At 52.0% G+C, this 20,099-nt stretch overlaps 1 protein-coding gene across 1 annotated transcript in view; it reads right to left on the reverse strand.

Moving 5' to 3' along the window:
- Positions 1-20,099, reverse strand: part of UST (uronyl 2-sulfotransferase) — a 340,533-nt gene that overhangs the window by 98,936 nt on the left and 221,498 nt on the right. Inside the window, exon 5 of the mRNA XM_075554408.1 lies at positions 9,677-9,830. Coding sequence (XP_075410523.1) covers positions 9,677-9,830 — 154 coding nt within the window. The remainder of the gene's footprint in view (positions 1-9,676; positions 9,831-20,099) is intronic.

The raw sequence follows: 20,099 nt of genomic DNA on the forward strand, positions 1-20,099 counted from the left end.
CTTTGGCCATGCTGTCAGGAGAGACCAGTCCCTGGAGAAGGTCATCGTGCTTGGTAAAGAGGAGGGGAGTGGAAAAGAGGAAGGCCCACACGGAGGTGGATTGACACAGTGGCTGCGTCAAAGAGCTCGGGCAGAGGATGGAGCAGAACTGGGCAGTGTTTTGTTCCATTGTGCACACGGTCGCTGTGGGTGGGAACTGAGAGAACGGAACCTGACAGCAACAACGTGCTGGCCTCCTGATCCCCACAGGACAGCCTGAGGCTTGAGCCCTGCCAGGGCCGAAGGGCCAGCGCTGGCAGGACAAAGGTTACAGGGCTGGACATGGCCAAAGGAAGCCGGGCACCTAGAGAAGCTGGGAACAGGGAATGGGGGTTGCAGGATCCCAATCCTACACCTGAAAGGAAGTGGACTCTGTAACAGCCAGAATGAGCAAGGAAATCACCAAGCTCCTAGAACCTCCAAAAATTAAAGATAAATAAATCACAGTTTGCCGGCACCTTATTTAGCCCAAGGGGGAAGGGCCAGGGAAGAGGAGGGACTTAGTGACCATCTGCACTCCAGACCTGTCATTTAACAAATCTGTGTTGCTTAAGCCAATACGCGTGTGGTGAGTCACAGGAGGCAAGGGGACAGGAGCACAGGCACTGTCTGCTCCCATGGCTGTGTTCTGTGTCCTCCATGGGCCTCGCCCCCTTGACCACAGCCATTCACCCACAGGGAGGCACCTGCCACAATGGCGGCCAAACAGGGCCTCTGAGGCGAACATGGGCCCAGCGCAGTGTCCTCAGGAGTCTGGAGGGTTGCTGCAGAGAGAGGTGAGGATGTGTGGTAGCTGCAGATGAGGAAGAGGGACCCGGAGTGGTTGCCCTGTGTCAGAGGTGGAGTCCAGGAACAGGCAGCAGAGAGCCCCAGGCCGCCAGGGCCACCAGTCCATCCTGGGCCAGAAGCACTCCAAACCCGGATCTCTTGTTTCCAAACCACGTGTTAGCCTGTGCTGTGGTGTCAGCTTCTCCTATCTTCGTTGTGCACTTGTGGTCCTTCTGTTCACATGACCACCTGCTGATAATGACGCTCACCTTCCTTCCACGCCTTCCTCGGGATGGAGGTAACCCGAGTACCTCCCTGCTCACTGCAAACATAGCCAAGTCCCCCAAACCAACACAAACTCCTGCCATGGACCTGGGTGACTCATGGCAACGCTACAGGACAGTGTAGAACTGCCCCTGTCGGTTTCCAAGGTTGCTCATCTTTCTCCCGAAGAACCTCATCTTTCTCCTGAAGAACCTGTGTAGGTTTGAACTGCTAAGCTTGCAGCTAGCAGCCCAAACTGTAACCAGTACACCACCTCCTTCTCCTTCAGGCTTGATCATGCGCACACCTATGACTCCATGTGTAGAAACGGACTGAGGGATGGGGGATTAAGGATCGATAAGTTAATACGAGGAGGGAAATAAACAAAAAACCACTCTAACCTTTGAAAACACACACACACACACACACACACACACACACGGCTGTCAACTGGTGACCCTTCGGGGTGGGTTACATTTTATTCTTACAGGACGGCCAGCTTGTGGCTCTCATTTTGTTCAAACCAACCAACCAAACCAAACCCCCAAGTCAGTTGCCGATGATTTGGTTCTGACCCATGTGCAGAAGAGAAGAACTGCGGTCCACGGAGCTGGCTTTCTTTGCTTTCCTGCGGCTGGGTGCAGTCGGCACTTCCACACACCGAGTCTATGAGGCGGTAAGGTGACAGCGCTCCTCCCACACCTCCCCCGGTTTCTCCTTGCCATTTGCTCTTCTGCCCAGCCCCTTCCTATATTTTAAACTTTGTTTAGGACAAATGCCACCCGGGTGGGCTTGTATGGCAGACTGCGCACACGGGGCTTCCAAGGGCTGGTTGTTCAGATGCAGATTGCCAGGCCTTTCTTCCAAGGCACTTCTGGGTGGATTCGAATTGCCAGGCTTTCCGTCAGAGGCCGAGAGCTTTTGAGCCATCTGGACCACTGAAGGAAGGCCTTGTCTTTTCTCCAAACTCCCATTCTGCTCCTGCTCTTCTCCCTCCTTTTCCTTCTCCCCCATTCCCTCCTCATTCCAATTCTCTCTGTCCAAAGCTTCCAGGGATAACCGCAGAAGTGTTTTTGGAACCCTAAAAAGAGCTGTCACCCCCTGCTTTGGATGCCCCTGAGGATGAACCCACTCAAAGACAGCCTTCTGAGGGCGGGTGCCCTGGCTCTGTGCTCTCTGAGGCCCACGAGGCGCTCCCCGAGGTGATGTGCTGCTGTCCCCTGAGAAGGATGAATGCGTGCACCATGATTTCACAGCCAGCACCTAATGAGCTCAGGTTTCCCCGGGAAGAAACACAGGACAAACACGTGCCAGCAGCAGGCTTGGACCAAGACACATCTCCAGCTGTTGGGAACACAAAGCGAGGCCGTTGCCTTAGAAACCAATCCCCAGAGGGCGGGGTCCAGTAAGGCAATCTGGGGTCTCGGAAATGGGGGTAGGGGTGCCTGGTGCATCAGAGCCCAGCCTAGCCTGTCCCGGGCTGCACACACTCTGCGGCCTCTGTGTCTTCCCCAAACAGGGAGTTCTGTCTGCAGACAAACAGGCTCTTTGGGCCATGTGCAGCCAGAGGTGATTAATGAATCCCGATTAATTAATACCATGACGGGCTGTGGAGACGGCTAGCTTTTCCACCACTTCTTTAGCTTCTCCTGACCAGCCTGGATTGTAGGCAACCTCGGCAATGTTGTCCCATTGTGCAGATGAGGAAGGTAAAGTCCCAAGGCGTTAAGGTCACTGCTACAGCTAGCAGAGGTTGGAGCGTGAGTCTGCATGTCCACCATTACTCTCTCAGCCGGCAAACTACAAGCTGGAGTTGAATGAGTCGGAGGCAAGGAGCATTGCTCTGTTACTATGCTTTCAGAGAGGAGCCCCGGGTGGCACCGTGGGTTAAACGCTGGGGATGCAAATTGAAAGGTGAGAGGTTCGAAACCACCAGCCGCTCTTCAGGCAAAAGATGAGGCAGTCCATTTCTATAAATGTTTACAGTCTCAGAAACCTTACAGGTTAGTGCTGCTCTGCCCTGTGGGGTCCTCTCTATGAGTCTGAATCAAGTTCATGCCATGGGTTTGATTTTATAATTTTAGGGGCATGCCTAGGTGGTGCCGATGTGCTCGGCTGCTAATCGAGAAACTGGAGGTTCACCCCACCCAAAGATGTCTCGTAAGAAAGGCCCGGTGGTCTCTTTCCAAAGGCTGAGCCACTGAAAACCCTGTGGAGGGGACCCAGTTCTATCCTGACATGGGGGTCACCTCATCGGCAACTTTTACGCTTTCAAAGATTTGGGAGGCATAGCCGTTGATGGAAATCCTGAGCGAAAACCACCCCTCCAAATGCCTCCTCCTTTCCTCAGGAAAACACAGGCTTTGGGAAGGGAGGCCGAGCCGGTGGTTTCATTCACAGGACGGAGTGGAAATTTCCACCCACGAGCCACTCAGACACACACACTTCCAAAGCTGGAGGGGTCTGCTCTGCGAGCCCAAACTTCTGCAACAGATGAGAACACACAGCTTTCTGACAGCCTCTGCTGCTCCTGGCCCACGTTCAGCCTTCCCCAGCATCCAACTGGGCAAACATGATTCACTGGATTCTTGATGAATCGAGAAGCTGTAAATTACACATCTTTCCTTTAAAGCATGCATTACTTTCCACCCTCGCCGGCCAAACCGAATGAAAAATGACCACAGAGGCTGCTTTCTTCCGGGGAAAATTTCTGCCCCGCCACCGCCGCCCCGATTTGAGTTGGAGGGTCGCCTCGTAAGGAGGCAAGAAGGGTGGGCAGGAACTCACGCCGACAGTACGTTGTCTCTCTGCAGTTGTGAGGTGCCAAGTGGCCTCTGGGTCAAGGCATCAGTACCCAGGCTTGTTGAGGTCCGGGTCCGGGCGAGCAGGCCTCGCACATGGGGGCTGACAGGGTGGGGACCTCGAAGGGCAGTTCCCCATTCAGGGGAGCTGGCTGGAGGTGAGATGGAGAGACTGCCGCTGGGGCCAGACTCCTGACAATGCTTGCTCTTTGCCAGCGGCTATTCATTCTCCCACTGACCACGCCTGAGAGCCAGGTAAGTCCCTGTGTCCTGAGCTGGGCTGGGCCTCCGAGCTCCCGGGTCTGATGTGAGGTGTCCTCTGGGGCCACGGTGAGAGCCCATGGGAACAGCTTTCCCTCTGGGTGGCAGCTACTGCACCCAGTCTGGCGGCCATTTATTTTAAAAGTATTTTCTGGTAAACGTACATGAAGAGTGGTTTTGAAGACATGGAATGTCTGGAAAACCTAGTTGCTTCCAGAAAATCAGGGCGGTTGGGGGGTGGGGGTGGTGACAAGAAAGGACAGGTATGACATCTGTATGTGCTTAAACAGGTCGGGACAAAGAGCCTGGTCTACACCCTGACCTTGCTTTCCCTCACCACCCAGGAAGAAAGCCCCTGGTCAAAGAGGGTGGGGGGAGGGTAAGGGTGGTCTGGAGGCCTGGTTTCTACTGACTACCCACCCTCAACACACCTGAGCTCGCCTGTTCCCTTTCATCAGGGAGGAGGGCTACCTCAAGATGGGCAAACACAAGCCCACACTCACTGCCCAGGAGCCCTCTGTTCATCCAGGACTCCAGCGAGCCTGCTGGACTCCGAGGCTGTGAATCACGAGTGGGGCAGAAAGCCTCATCAGCTTCCTTTTCTCCAACCCACGATGCCACCACAGGCCTCCTTTCCAGGTGACCGGTGACCTGCAAATCCTGTGACCCCCTTCCCAGCTCCATGCCTTTCCAAACCACCTGGCACCCCACATGAGATGACGCCCCACCTCCCTCTCCCAGCTGGCTCTCCCAGGGGCAGGGCTGCCCTAATTCAGCTGTATGCTAAGCAGCCCCATCAGGCTCAGGGCCAGGGCAGAAGAAGTGCCTGGTGTTTGGCAAATGGATAAGGATCCAGGGCACAGATCAGAACCCCTATTTCAGGCCAGCTGCGGGACCTGCAGAGTGTAACAGGAGAGGGTTGTGGCCTTTGTTCCCACCTCCTGGGAAATCAGTCAGCCAGCCTCCCTGGCACCGCCCCTCCTGGCCTTTGCCCCCAGGCAGGTCCTCACTAAGGGACCCTGGCCTCTACATAGCTGCCCTTACACCCATCCCCACACAAACTACCACCCTCCTGTAGCCACAGAGCAGACCACCCAGGTTTGCCAAAACAGGGACAGGCTCTGAAAGGGGTCGATTCTATTTTCAAGGGTCCAAGGGGACTGGGAGATGGAATAAAAAGTTTCAACTATTAAAAAGAGGCAGCAGACTGGCTTCTCCCACATAAACAAACTCTCCTTTGAACAAGAAAAACTGCCTTTGCACCAGGTCAGGCTGAGGCCAGATCATCAAGGGGTCACATCTTCCCTTGGGATCGCCTCTCATCATGCCCTGCTCCCAGATTTCTCCATCTGCTGCTTTCTGGAGCCGGGGAACTAGCCCCCAACCCTGGGCCCTTGCAAAGAAATGGTCAGATGAGGCCATCTGCCTGAGACGGCACATCTTCCAGGGACACACTGCTTACAGTGAAAAGCTGGGAGGGGCATGGTAATCGTAAGGGGCAGTGGTGATCCAGGGGCAGGATTCTTGCCACCCATGCAAGTGACCCAGGTTCAAGTCTGACCCATGCACCTAAAGTGCAGCCACTTCCCGTCTGTCCGCGAAGGCAGGCGTGATGCTATGCTGTTCAACACCTTCCACTGGAGTTTCCAGACCCAGCAAGACTAGGAAGAAAGGTCTGGTCATCTACTTCTGGGGGAAAACCAGCCAGTCATATCCCCACCGTTCACAACAATTCAATCCCCATTGTGCACGGAGCCACCAAGTGTCAGGGACCAAGCAGAGGACAGGTAACAAGGACTACAGCCACCATCACCACCACAGTCACCAACACCAGACCTCTTAGGGTAGATTCCAGGTGGGAAGAGTCCCTTGCATGTTTCAAGTGTCCCCATAAAGCTACCAGCTCTTCCAAACGATAAGACTGAGCTCTACTCACACCCACCCTACAGGACAGGGTAGAGCTACCCCTGTGGGTTTCAGAGACTGTAGCTCTTGATGTGAGCAGGAAGCCTCCTCTTTCTCCCATGGAGCAGCTGGTGGTTTTGAACTGCTGACCTTGCACTTAGCCAAGAGTTGGAATCACCTCAATGGCAGTGCATTCGAATGATGTGCTTAAAACACAAGGCAAAACCAGACCGACCACCATAACATTCCCTCCACCTCCTGCGTCCCTAGGTGAGGAGCTGGGCTCTTTTTCAGCGTGCGGGCTTTTTAGCAGCTTCTACAGTAACTCACGCCTAGCTTTCCTTGTCCCGAGATGGAGTCAGAAACTCTGAAACAATATTTTTATTCGGCGGAATGTGCTCCATTGAATGGAATGTTTTTAAAAGCACATAGAAGTGGGTTAATGAAGGTCCAATACAAACTATGCAGATGATGTGAGCAGATATTGTTCCTCTAGGAAGCTGGTCTGCAGTCTGAATTCATACCTCCCACAGAATGAAAAACAGAGCCATAACTGAACAGGTACTTACTGATTGGGCTTTTTAACCCTTAAAAATGACAGCCAAAGTAGTAAAAAAAAAATAGCCCCCTTTGAAATATGCTGTCAAAATATCTCACAAAGCATTATGCTGTTGAACAAATATTGAATTAGGGAGTGAAGACTTGGGTTTGGGTCTTGGGCCATGTGAAAGTTAAGTTTATTGTGACAACCTGGCCGATAGGAATATGTGAGATTAATCAGGTCACAGTTTGATTGGAGGGTAAAGAGATAAATGGCTCTGCAAGGCCTGCCCTCCTCTCTCTTGCTCTCTGGTGATCAGAGCGTGCTGCTGCTTTAGCTAGTTCTGTGCCTCCACCTGTGAGCCACACTACCTGTGGCCAAGGTAACCTGTGGATCGTGTCACTGAGCTTGAGGCTCCTTCGAGACCTGCTTCACCTCATGGCTGGTGTATACATCCCTTGAGCTTGAGGCTGGTGGATCTTGTCGCCTTGCATTGATTGTGCCCAATATCCCATCTGGGCCTGCTTCGCTGAGCTCCCGAGCTACTGACTGTTTGCTGCCTGTGGGCAGACTCCGCTTGCCTTGCCCAAGGGAGGACTCTACTGTCTGCCTCCTTGACTTGGACCCGGCAGCAAGTGTGAGTTCCAGTATATTAACTTTCACAAAAGTGAGTTGAACTGATTCCTCTGTACTGCTGTGTGGACTAGTTAAATGTTATATTCCTTCTTGCTGTATAAACCTATCCATATATATGGAATATATATATATATATATATCGTGTTTCCTGGTTTTGTTTCTCTAGAGAACCCTGCCTAACACAGGTTTTGTATTAATGTTGTTCTTGGTAAAGTAGAAGAACATCCAAAAGGAGGAGGTCCCTTGGCAAGGTGGACGGACACAGTGGCTGCAACGATGTGCTCAACATAAGAACAATTGTGAGGACGGTGCAGGACCGGGTGGTGTTCCGTTCTGTTTTACATCGGGTTGCTGTGGGCCGGGCCTGCCTCACCTTTCAGGAGAAATTGATTGTGTTTTTTGTAAATATATCCTTAGTCTTTAGTGATAACATATTTTCCATCAGCTAGCAAAAGCATTTTCCATAAGCCGGGCTTACAGGTATCAATGTACCCATAAATCTGAAACCCTAAGCCAAAGTCCTTTTGCAGCCTTCCCGAGTCCTCTGGTCAGAGCTGTCAGTCGTGCACAGTCGAATGGTGTTTTGGATCGTGCAGTTTCGCCCGCGCGCTACCTGAATTCGATTTTGTTTTCTTTGGTGCTGGTGTTTTGATTGCCACTGGTTTTGTTAAACGACCTGCTGTTTTAGCTACAGTGTTATAGTAATTAGGGTTATTGAATTTCTATGAGCTTTCTAAAAACTTTCGATGACAAAGGTTCATCAATGCATGGACCCCCTTGATGCCTGGGCCTACCCCCCTTATTTGGGGCTCAGTTCCCAGGTGTTGGAGCGGGTCTTCCCCTTCCCCCAGGTGAGGGAACACCTGTCTGCCCTCTGGCCAGTTCCAAGCACGAATTTATGATGTGAGATCGACCCTGAGGTGATGTCATCCTGAACAGTCCTGCTCTGCACATGCATGTGCGCGCACACACACGCACACACACACAGTGCTATGTTTTTAAAACCAAGTGAGGAAATGAAAGGGAAGCTTCGCCTCTGTGCTGGTGGTCTGGCTTCCGCTACTCGGCAGGTGCCTGGCCCATCAGCAGGGGGCCTGGGCTCTTGGCTCCTTCCAGGAGTGGAAACAGATTCCAACACTCTGTTCTTGATTGGCTGGTGACCAGCAGCCCAGGTTTCTAGAATGCACAATGGGTGTGGCAGACCCAGGCCCTGTCAGATGCTGGGGCAGCAGTGCAGGCTCCTCCAGCTAGGCTTGCATCCTGCTGTTTCAGTGCAGGCCACAGAGGACTCCCCTGCCTGTAGAAACTTTGGGGCCCTAACTAGCATCCCTGTGGAGCTGAGGGACCCAGTAAACCCTGACAGTGCAGCTCTGGGTGCTGCGGCTAGGGCCACTGGCCTGGAAGTTGGTGACTCAGCTTCCAGCTGTTCTGCAATGACTTCATGGAGGTGGCCAGTGGCATGTCCCACCACTGATCTGAATCTCCAGGGAGATACATGTGGGAAGCTGTGATAGGTAAGTTTATTTTGCCAACCTGGCCAAATAAGAACATGTGGGATTAATAAGGTCGTAGTTTGATTGCAGGGCAAAGAGATAAATGGCTCTGCGAGACCTGCCCCCCCCCCCCCCCCCCCCCCCCCCCCCCCCCCCCCCGCTCTCTGGTGGTCGGACCAGTGTGTGGCTGCCTTAGCTAGTTCTCTGACTTGATTTGCAAGCTCCACTACTTGTGGGACACCCAACCCACGGACCGTGTCACTAGAGCTTGAGGTTCCTTTGAGACCTGCTTTGCCACACTGCTGGTGTGTACATCATTTGAGCTGGGGACTGTCAGATCCTGTCATCTGGCTGACTGTTGGTGACACACCTGCTGTTTGCTGCCTGTGGCTGGACTGCCTGCATTGCTCTACAGAAGACTCAACTATCTGCTTCCTTGACCTTGGACCCAGCAGCCCTGATGAGTTGAAGGACTTCCAGTATATTAACTGTTTCATGGAAGTGAGGTGAACTGAGTCCTCTGTACTTCTATGTGGACTATTCATCCGTTATATTCATTTGTGCTCTATATATCTATATCTATATAATCATAAGCATCCTGGTTTTGTTTCTCTAGAGAACCCTGTCTAACACAGAAGCCCACACCTGTGTGAATAGAATGGGGTAGGGTCTGAGAACAGACCCTGGGACAGATGGACGCTGGCAAATGCATCCTCCGGTCTCCTTCACAACAAGAGAGCTTGGAGGGCCCTCAGAAAGACTGCTTCTTCTCTGCGCCCTGGAACTTGGCACCCACGACGGACAGAGTGAACATCAACACGGGAGAGTGAGATTGAGTGAAAAGTCTGGATCTGGGTTTCCTGAGCAACCTTTACACTGAAGGGCTTCCTGAGCTCAGTCCAGGCGGAGGAGGGGGCCTCTGTGGAGGGGCCACAAGGACTGACCTTCTGGCATGTTCCAGGACTTACCAGGTAGCGCTCCTCCTGTCTCATGCTGGGGGTGCGGATCATGTGGTTCTGTTCTCCTCTCCAGTCTCCAAACCGACGGAAAAAATAGTTGGACAGGAACCGGTTAACGGGGTCTCTGATGATGTTGATGTAGACAGGCTGGTCTCCTCCAAACCTAGCACACACACAGACAGGATGCCATTACCACCTGTCGATGCTGGAGGAATGGAAAGCCCAGGGAGCCAATACACGCCATGCCTTTGATGCTCAGGTAGCAATGAGAAATTTAATAAGCAAGTCATCATGAAGAAAGTGGGGGTGATCATTCCTGCCCCAGGTTCCTGCTGAGAAACTGGGGCATACACACAAAGTACTGTACGCGTGGCAGTGCTTGTCCACGGGGGGCTGTCGACTTATGTCTTGTTTCCTTACTAGACTGTAGGGTTCCTGAGGACAACCAGGAATCTGACTCAGTGTCCCCAATGTGCAGCGTAAGAGGAAGGTCCATGATGGAATGCTTCAATTGACAGGGAAACTATGTCTGTCTTGCTGGTGAAATGGTATTTATTCTCATTCAGACTGTCCTAGGTATGGCATTCTGTAATAACTGGATATATCGTAGCCAAGAACTCTTTAGAGCAGGGTTCTCAACTTTCCTAATGCCTCCACCCTTTAATACAGTTCCTCATGTTGTGATCCCCCAACCATAACATGATTTTTTGTTGCTACTTCATCACTATAATTTTGCTACTGTTATGAATCATCATGTAAACATCTGATAGGCAGGATATATTTTCATTGTTAAAAATTGAACATAATCAAAGCATAGTGATGAATCACACAAACAATAATGTAATTGTATATTGTGAACTATTTATTTCTAATGACAAATAAATGAAAGTTTGTCTTGAAGCATGGTGTAGCATGGGTCACAGTGTGAGTAAAAAGCCAACATCAGTGTGGGGGTTGAGATAGCTTCTTTCTCACCAGATCAGCATCTCTGCAGGTGGGCGGACCCACCTGGAGACGGATAGAGGAGTGGTGTCTCCGTTCTTAAGACAATCAGAAATAAGTGTTTTCCCATGGTTTTAGGTGACCCCTGTGAAAGGGTAGTTTGACCACCCCCCAAAGGGGTCACGACCCACAGGTTGAGAACCGCTGCTTTAGCTTATTGCGAAGCCAGGATGCTACTCTGAGGACTGACTCAGGACACCCAAGCCATGGTTTTCTCCTGGACAGCATCTGCATGTGGAAGCTGGACCTCGGATAAGGAAAAGCGAAGAAGACTCCGTGCATCTGAATCATGGTGCGGCAGAAGAGTACGGAAAGTCCCCTGGACGGCTCAAAGGACAAACGGACCTGTTTTGGAAGACGGAAAGCCAGGGTGCTCCTTCGAGGCAAGGATGGAAATATGTTGTCTTACATCCTTAGGACATGTTGTGAGGAGAGACTAGTCAGTCCCTGGAGAAGGACATCGTGTTTGGTCAAGTCCAGGGGCAGCCAAAAAGAGGAAGGGCCTGGACGAGGTGGGCCAACACAGTGGCTGCAGCCATGAGCTCCAACCTGAGAGGGATGGTGAGGACTGAGCAGAGGGGTCCTTGTGAGTTGGATCAGACTCGAAAGTACCTCACAGAATGGGGAAACTGAGGCAGGGGATGGCTGGGTAACTGTGGCTGAGCCATGCCTTTAATCCAAGCAGTCTGGCCCTAGCATCTATGCCCTTTGCCTCAGAAAGAAGAGTCCAGGGATGGGGAACAGACGAACACCTGGTGGGAGGAAAGCAATGGACTAAAAGTGGCTCTATATTCGGTCACTGCACCAAGGGCTTTGACAACTGCATTGGATGCCCGCCCAGGAGCGAGTCTTCCCAAGGGAAAATGAATAGGCTGGGGATCCCCCAAGGACGCTTTGCTTTTCTCGTTGTGCTTCTGGACAGAGGAGGTCCCTGTAGCCCTGTGACCCGGTGACCTGATGAGAATGCTGAGACATTCCACTGGCGTCAGAAAAAGCTCGCAGGCAACAGACTGGCAGGACCCCTTGCCTGCCTCTCTCTACGTCGCAGAGACTGCTCATCTTTTGAAAGCCAGCTCCGAGTCCCAGCCACATCCTCCAGGAATGCTGGCCTCCTGGCTGGCGTATCCTCCCCTGTATTCCGGCTTCTGCCCTCTGAACTGTGTTGACAATGCTGTCACACCCGTCAGCCTGGAAGCCTCTGGGAAGCCAAGGACCGTGCCAGAGGGCACAGTGCCCAGCCCCCAGGAGGTGCTCAGGGGAGGACTGAAAGCCTAGGAGCACGCGGGCACGTTTTCAAGTCTCTGCCAACACCACTGTGGGGTCCTGGTGGCACAGGGGTTACGCATTCGGCTGCGCGTCGCACAGGCTGCACTTCTAACCCACCAGCAGCTCCCCGGGAGAAAGCTGGGCTTTCTACTGCTGTCAACAGGTAGGGTCTCAGGAACACGCAGGGGGGTGCTGGGGGTTAGCCTTGCCTTGATGGCAGTGAGTTTCATTTCCTTTTTTGAGAGTCAACACCCCTGGGATCCCGAGTCAGCTCCCAGCCCTTTGTTGGTCGGGGTTCATTCTGAGGATGCTGCGCTCCCGTTGAGGTGCCGATCTGCTGGGAAGAACCCAGAGGAATGGAAATGGAATGACATCCTTGCCTTTCCAAACCCCACCCCACTGGAAAATTCCATACTCGTGAATCATGTTCCCCTGGCCAATCCGAATTTTATCAGGTCCCAGATGTAGCACAGGGTGCCATTCACACAACTGGCTAGGCCGCTAACTGTAAATCTTCAGAGTCAGGGATGCTAACCACCAGCTACATCCTGACTAGATCATCCTCTTTTAATTAAACTGGGTTTCGCGTGTAGGATAAAGAGCCATGAAAGTAATACTGCCAGGTCGTGGGAAGATGAAGCGTGCATACCAAATGCATATGCAAAGGAGCCCTCAGAAATTGCAAAATGCTTTTAGAAACCACGATCCCAAATCTGTATGCTTGGGTGAGCAGGGCAGCCCAGCCATAGAAACCAATGCACCACTAGGAATGACCCCCAGCTGGCCACAGCCCTCTCCTAGCAGAAAACAATGGATGTGTGGATCTGATCAGGCTCACTGAGCCTGGATGACGTACCCCTGTTTGTCCATTACCACGCACACACGTTCCAGCATGAATTTCCAATTATTGTAGATGGTTTTTGATGGCTGAAGAATTCACTGCCAAGTATTACACAATGTAACAGCCCCTCTCAAGGAATTTCTCACAGGAGCGAATGTGTCTGCTATACGCTATCTCCTCTTTCCAGAAGGCAAGCCTGAACAGACTGCACCGGGCTGCCGAGCCTCCCCCACTCCCTCCCCAATTGTACTCACAGCTCTCTCTCAAAAGAACAAAATTTGAGTGGCATCTCTACTACACAAGAGGGTGTCAGGATAGCGCCTGCAGGTCCCTAGTACCTGAGCTGTGCAACGGACACCCTCGTCCTCATCGCGCCTTGTCCCAGGGCCTCTCGGGATCTTTTGACTCTGGTCAGAATTCCTGTCCACCCTGACACTCCGGAACCTTCTACCTGTGGCTGAGTCCACTCTCGGGGTCAGACTGCTTTGTGTCCCACCCCCTCTCACAAGCACAGCCTTCTGCCTTCGCTTGATAAACCTTGAGAAAAGATCCCCCAGCCTCCCGATGTCAACCCAGTGAAGTATCTTAGATCCACATACAATTCCTCATGTCGAGTTCATGCCCATTCTCCTTTGATCCGTTCCACACAGAGCCCGGGCTTTTCCCTCATCTATCTTGTACAGCAGGTAGCCTTTCAGCTGCGATTTTAGCTCCCTTCGCTTTTCTTCCTTTCTTGATTAGGTCCCTGTCTCTAAACATTTCCTCTAACTTTCCTCTTGAGACCTCGTTCCTTTCGTTCTGCCATATGTGGTCTTATTTGGTCTTCATTGTGTGTGTGTGTGTGTGTGTGACAGAGAGAGAGAGGGAAATGTGGTGTTCACAGCTGATGGAAGATTCTAAGCGGAGCTTACAGGTATGAGAAGGTCAAGGTCATCCTTTGATTCCTGCAGCCTTGGTCTTTCAGTCACTATAACGGTTAAGTTTTAGAACAGCAGTTCTCAACCTGGGTGTCCAACGACCCTTTCACAGGGGTCGCCTGATTCATAACAGTAGCAAAATGACAGTGATGAAGTATCAACGAAAATAATATTTATGGTTGGGGGTCACCACCACATGAGGAACGGTATTAAAGGGTCGCAGCATGAGGAAGGCTGAGAACCACTCTTCTAGAAGCTCTCCTTGAAGTCATCCTAAGCGAGTGGGTTTTAGACCAATTTCTTTGGCACATGTCACAGGCCATATTTACCAACTCTTTAATCAGCCCTATAGGTCATCATCGTCTTTTTTTTATCATTTTATTGGGGGTCATACGATTCTTATCACAACCCATACATACATTCATTGTGTCAAGAACATATATACATTTGTTGCCATCATCATTCTCAAAACATTTGCCTTCTACTTGAGCCCTTAATATCTGCTGCTCATTTTCCCCCTCCCTTCCCACTCCCCCTACCTCATGAACCCTTCATTATTCATAAATTATTATTATGTTACACTGTCCGACATCTCCCCCTGCCTTCTTCTCTGCTGTCCATCCCCCAGGGAGGAGGTTATATGTAGATTTGTGTAATCAATTCCCCCTTTCTACCCCACATTCTCTCCACCCACCAGGCATCGCCACTCTCACCACTGGTCCTAAAGGAGTCATCTGTCCTAGATTCCCTGTGTTTCCAGTTGCTATCTGTACCAGTGTACATCCTCTGGTCTAGCCAGATTTTTAAGGTAGAATTGGGATCATGATAGTGGGGGGGGAGCACTTAAGAACTAGAAGAAAGTTATATGTTTCATCATTGCTACCCTACCTTTTTAATGTTTTATTTTCTACAAGTAGAAACCCCCAAGCTTCATGGTCCTCAGTTTTTCAACACATTCCCACATGCATCATTCTGTGCATTTTCTTCAACATCCAACCCTCCCAGCTCCCTCCACCCCACCACAATAATATCTTGCACATCTGCCGACCCAGCTCCCTCGACCCCTCAATCCATCCACAAGCACAGTCACTTCTGCTGTAACTACTCAGCCCTTGGGTAAACATTCTAAGTATGTTTCTATCAGAATGCCAAAGACGTTCTTTCTCCTATAGGATCACCTATGTAAATAGCAAGATTTATGGCCCGAGTTCTTCTGAAAAAGTCATGATGGTTACGGCCCACATTGTAGGAGACACTGCCCTTCAGCTTTGGAGTCCTGGGGTCGGCTAGGGCTCCAACCTCCTGCCAACGCGCCTCAGAGCGGGGGGCGCCCATTAGTCAATGGAGCTGGGCCTGGTGCAAATGCTGCTGAATGGGCTTCAGGGGAGCTTCCAGAGACAAAGACCATGCAGGAAGAGGGGCCCACTTCCCATATCCTAGGCTGTGCAAACCTCTGGAACTACTTTGTCCTAGTTCTGGAAATCAGCCATCAAAAACCACATGGGCCGTGGCAATCTAGTCACGTGGTGTGGGGGCAGTCACCATGAGGCAGGGGCAGGCTCAGCAGCAGCTGACGGCGGTTGTCTTACTCTATGCTAACATGTTCCATGACTGGAGACCGTTTCCGAACACCTACCTCCTATCTAATCGCGAGCCTAGAAGTCTAGGGAGGGTGAGCCTTATGTGTTACCACGAGAAGAACAAACGGACCAAAAACCAGGGGACCTCCAGCTTTGATCCCTGCCAGCGAGAGAAGACAACACGGAGAAAAGGCCCCCGTGACCGTGTGAGGTGCAGAGAGGGGCTACTGCAGGGGGGTGGTGTGGAGAGATGGTTGCTTGCTAGCCAGTGTCCCCAGAAATACCACCATGGGCCAGGCATTTCACCTCCCCAGCCCCGTGCAGGGCACGCCAGTCCTTCACTGCCAGAACAGGGCCTTCCATCTCAAAGCACAGGCCTCGGCTCTCGGAACCGAGGGGCAGCATTTGCAGAGGGAGGGGCTGAGGCAGGGGAGGTCAAGGTCGGGAGTTAAAGGAAGACTCACAGACAAGATAAGACAGGCTTGGGGGAAGCCCAGCTCGTGCAAGTCCTCGGCGACCCGGGTGCCTGTGGTTGCCAGCAGCTGCCGAGATCCACACCCCACGCTCCAAGGGCAAAATCAGTGGGGGGGGGCACGTGCCCCTTGTGGAAGGTCTGGGTCAGCCGAGTTTAAGTGGGACACCCGGAGAGACAAGGCTCACTAAAAGCCCAACTTCCGAGCGATGGTGAAGCGGGTCGAGAAAGCGTGAACCGCCGCGCCCCATTGTTAGGTTGGGTGCTGTCCCCACCCTTGAGGCTCCTCTCCCTCTGGGGGGGAGACCTGAGGGGCACTCAGCTCATGTGACTGACTGTGCACCAACCATGGCCACAAAGCCCACATTCAGGTGCCAGGCTTGGAAACCTGAGTGCATGATGGGTCGGCCGGCTCGGCCCGGGAGGGCAGGCTTTGTTCCCACCTGCACTGCGATCCTCCTTCCAGGAAGAACGAGAAGTGTCCTCCAAAGGCTTCTCCTGCCACTTCCATGCGCTGCCTGCTTTGGGGGGATGTGTCCGTCACTATTCACGTTCTCTGTTCTGCACGTCAGCACTGGCGCTGGAGTCACCCCGAGACAATGAAGGCAGGAACAGGGGAGCTCAGGCGGGTGAGGAAGACAGGGTGGCACGAAGCCAGACGTGGTTTGGAATTGCCCCCCTTGCGAGTCCTCTCGTAGAATCCACAGACCAGTTTGGTTGAGCCCTGAGCTCTGAGGCGAGATTTTAATCACGTTTTCCCTGATAGTCGAGGTCTGGGGGAAGAGGCTGCAGAATGGCAGGCATGTTGCCCTCCTTGCCTCCTCCCACACCCAGCAATAATCGACAAACACCAGCAGGGAGACCGGCATGGTGGTCTGGGATGCCTCTTTCTGGGATGTCTGTCTTCCACCTACTTAAAGATAAAGGGGAACTGTGGGTGCTGGGAGAACACCTTGCTGTTCCGGGCGCTGCTGTTAGGCACCATCCCGTCGGTTCGACCCCCGTGTACAACAGGAAGACATCTCCAGGTCCCACGTCACTGACGTCAGCATGACTATGGTGGAGACCAGGTTGCGGCCACTGGGTCAATACAAGCCGTGAGAGTTTTCCTCTTTTGCACTGCCTTCTACGTTACCAACCAGGCTGTCCTTTCCCAGGGACCAACCCTCCGATATCCCTCCTGATACCAAGAGCATCTGACATGAAGTCTCCCCCTCCTTGCTTCCAAGAAGCATTCTGATTGTGCCTCTTCTATGATAGGTTTGTTCGTTCTTAGCAGAGGTAAAGGAATGAGGTTGGGGGGTGTCAGGGATCGTTCTAAAATTCATGGCTCTTTCCATGTTCCTCACCGGCACCATAATGAAATAAATGAAATACATAATTCCTCCACCGTCCTTATCCGAGGTCTCGCTGTGATCTTCGTAGGAGGTCCTTGAAAAGACCACGGTTTGGGTCAGACTTCAAAGTGTTACTGTTAGATGCTGTGGCCCATTTTATGCCAACTTGAACCTCTGTGAAGAGTCGGGGTATCCACACTCTCAACCAACTCATAGCCTGAGGATCACCCCCCTGGGAGTGGCCTTGTAAAACCGAAACACCGTGGCCTTTTGTCCTCTCTGCTTGCTGGACACTATGCCTGCCTCCAGGGGTGGCCTCTTGTGGGCTGCTGATGCTGGGAGCCACTCTGGGAATATCCTGCCACGTCCCCTGGACCACGGATCTACATGACTGTGCACCCACTGGCCTGTGACCTCCCTGCTTCCTGCCATACCTTTCTGTGTCACCAAATAGTCCTTACTATGTTTGGCTCGTTGTCAGAGCCTGTCCATTTCCACGAGGGCCTTCCCTTGTTTCCACTGACCTTCCACTCTACCAAGCACAAGGTCCTGTAGAGGGACGCGTCCCTCCCGGTAACATGTCTAATGTTAGATGAAGCTGCGCCGTCTGTGCTGCTACGAACATTCTGCCGTGTGTCTTCCAAAACAGGTGTGTTCAATCTTCAGGTATTCCAGGGCACATTCAGTATTTTTTTCCAAAATTCAAATGTGGGGAAACATTAGAAACTACTGCTTCAAAACCATAGAATATCAAAATGTTGACTTCTTCTTTCTTGACATATCCTCCATCCAGGCCGTGTTTCTACGTCTCTAGCCCTTTCCTGACGAATCCTGAGATCTCAGATGTCACCATGTTCGAACAGCAACGCCAGTGTCCCCGAGGGTCTGGAATCTTGTCCCTGTGAACTGTTGTTTAGGTTTGAGGGGCAGAAAGAAGTCGGAGGAGCGAGGTCGGGGCTGTATGGTACGTGGGTAGGTTTCACAATCAAATTCGTATAGGACAACTGACTGCTTTCCAAGAATGAGCAGGACAATGGAACCTGGGAAAGATTTCCTTGGTACAACTTTCCTGGCTGTTTTCTCACAACGGAAGCTGAAGCTTTCAATGTTCCTAAACACTTGCTCATCATAAGCCCCTGGGATCGTCCTGTGTTCTTTGAGAAGCACTATGAGCGTTGCCCTTTTCAACTCCCAAGCAAGAGTCACGACAGCCCGAGCAGATGTCCCTGCCTTGGATGTCACTAGCCCATGTGAGACTGTCACAGAAGCCGCTCTTTGACTGGACCTTCTATCCGAAGGCACTCTAACAAGACAAACGTGTCTTCTTATTTGGGAAAACTTGTCTGCAGTCATCCACTGATCAGAGAAACCCGAGTAAGGATGTTTTGTTTAGAACATGTCCAAGCACATCGGACCTGGAGCCCGGTAGCCATATTTTCCAGGAGCTCTATTACGTCATCATGTTCCTGGTCTCCTGTAGTCACGGTCCAGCTTCCACGTGCGTACAAGGTGACTGAAAAACCATGACCTTAGTCCTCAAAGGTGACGATTACGCTTTCAGACACTTTAAAGAGATCTCTTGTACCAAATTTGTCCAAGGCAGTGTGTCATGTGATTTCTTGACCACTGCTCCCGTGGGTGTTAATTATGGATCCAAATAGATTACATCTTCAACAAGTATAGTGTTTTCTCTGTTTATCATGATGCTGTGTTATGGGTTATGGGTGCAGTTGTGAGGATGTTTGTGTTCCATACGCTAAGGTGCAAACCACACTGAGGGTTGTACTATTTGATCATGCACAGTATGCGGCGATCTGTTACTCATCCTGTTTTCCTGGTTAAATGAACCTGAGTGGATAGGGCCCAGAGGATCCCTGCTGGCAACCCGCACGATGGCAGTCAAGTCCTGTTCTGCGGGGTTGCAACTGTTTGGAATGTACGCTCTGCATGTTACCTGATGTTCTGTATGTTACGGGGTGGAAGAGAGGCAGAGGCTGTAAAAGAGGCCAGCTGGTCAGCACTTCTGCTCCAGCCTAACACGTTTTGATGACCGTCCTTTCTTGCAGTGCCCCTGCTCCAAGCTGCGCCCCCTCGCCCCTAGAATCCTTTTGGTTCCTTCCTGAAAGGGGGCCTTGGGTCCTGAAGAACGCCCCACTTCATGTATCTATGGCTGACTCATCCCTCCCACCCTGGCCTCTGCTTCAGACAGGGAGGGTCCAGGCTCCCGGCACCCCTGGAGACCCAGTGGCCCTGCTGTCCGGTTACTGCTCACTGCCATAAACCAGACTGCTCACAAAGCCCTAGGAGGGGGTGCTGATGAGGTCAAGGTGGGGGGTGCGGTGGGGAACTGTGCCTCTTTCACAGGTGATAAATGTGAGACCGCCTGGCCCCAGGGGGTGAAATGACTTGCCTGGCATTTTGGCTGACAGACAGGCCAAGGCTGACACCTGGACGCTGCGACAAGCAGGCCAGTGCTTTTCCTGTAGCTATGGGTTCTCCTAGGAGGCATTTTATCAAGACTGAACTCGCAGGCACGTATTTGATGGGAGAGGCTATGACAGACTGCGGTCACCAAGCGAAACCAGTTAAGACCGTATCAGCCTTAAATTCTCATTAGAGCTTTATGATGCCCTGGGTTAATTATGCAAATGTGTTGCCATCCAATTTGTCTGGATTGTAAAAAAATATACTTGTGAAGCAGAAGAGTTCAATGGATGAGGCTGGGGGGAAACAGGGGCCGGCACAGAGAGCGTGTTCTAAAAAAGTGACCTTCGGGGCACAGGGCTCTGCTGGTTGCAGATCATAAAATGCAGTGCTTGGAACTGCCAACACGCCTGGTTCTCTGAGAGCCGGTCTTCGGGAAGCAAGAGGCAGGGCACACACCACTGACAAGCCAGTCACAAGCCCTCTCCTGATGGGAGGCACGCTCCAAGCTGCTGGGTGACACTGGGTGGGGGAGGAGTGGATCAGGGGGCTGGACTGAAGGGGACACTTGCTTTGATAGATAAGGCAGTCAG

The sequence above is a fragment of the Tenrec ecaudatus genome, chromosome 7 (genome assembly GCF_050624435.1).
Source record: "Tenrec ecaudatus isolate mTenEca1 chromosome 7, mTenEca1.hap1, whole genome shotgun sequence".
Lineage (NCBI taxonomy): Eukaryota > Metazoa > Chordata > Mammalia > Afrosoricida > Tenrecidae > Tenrec > Tenrec ecaudatus.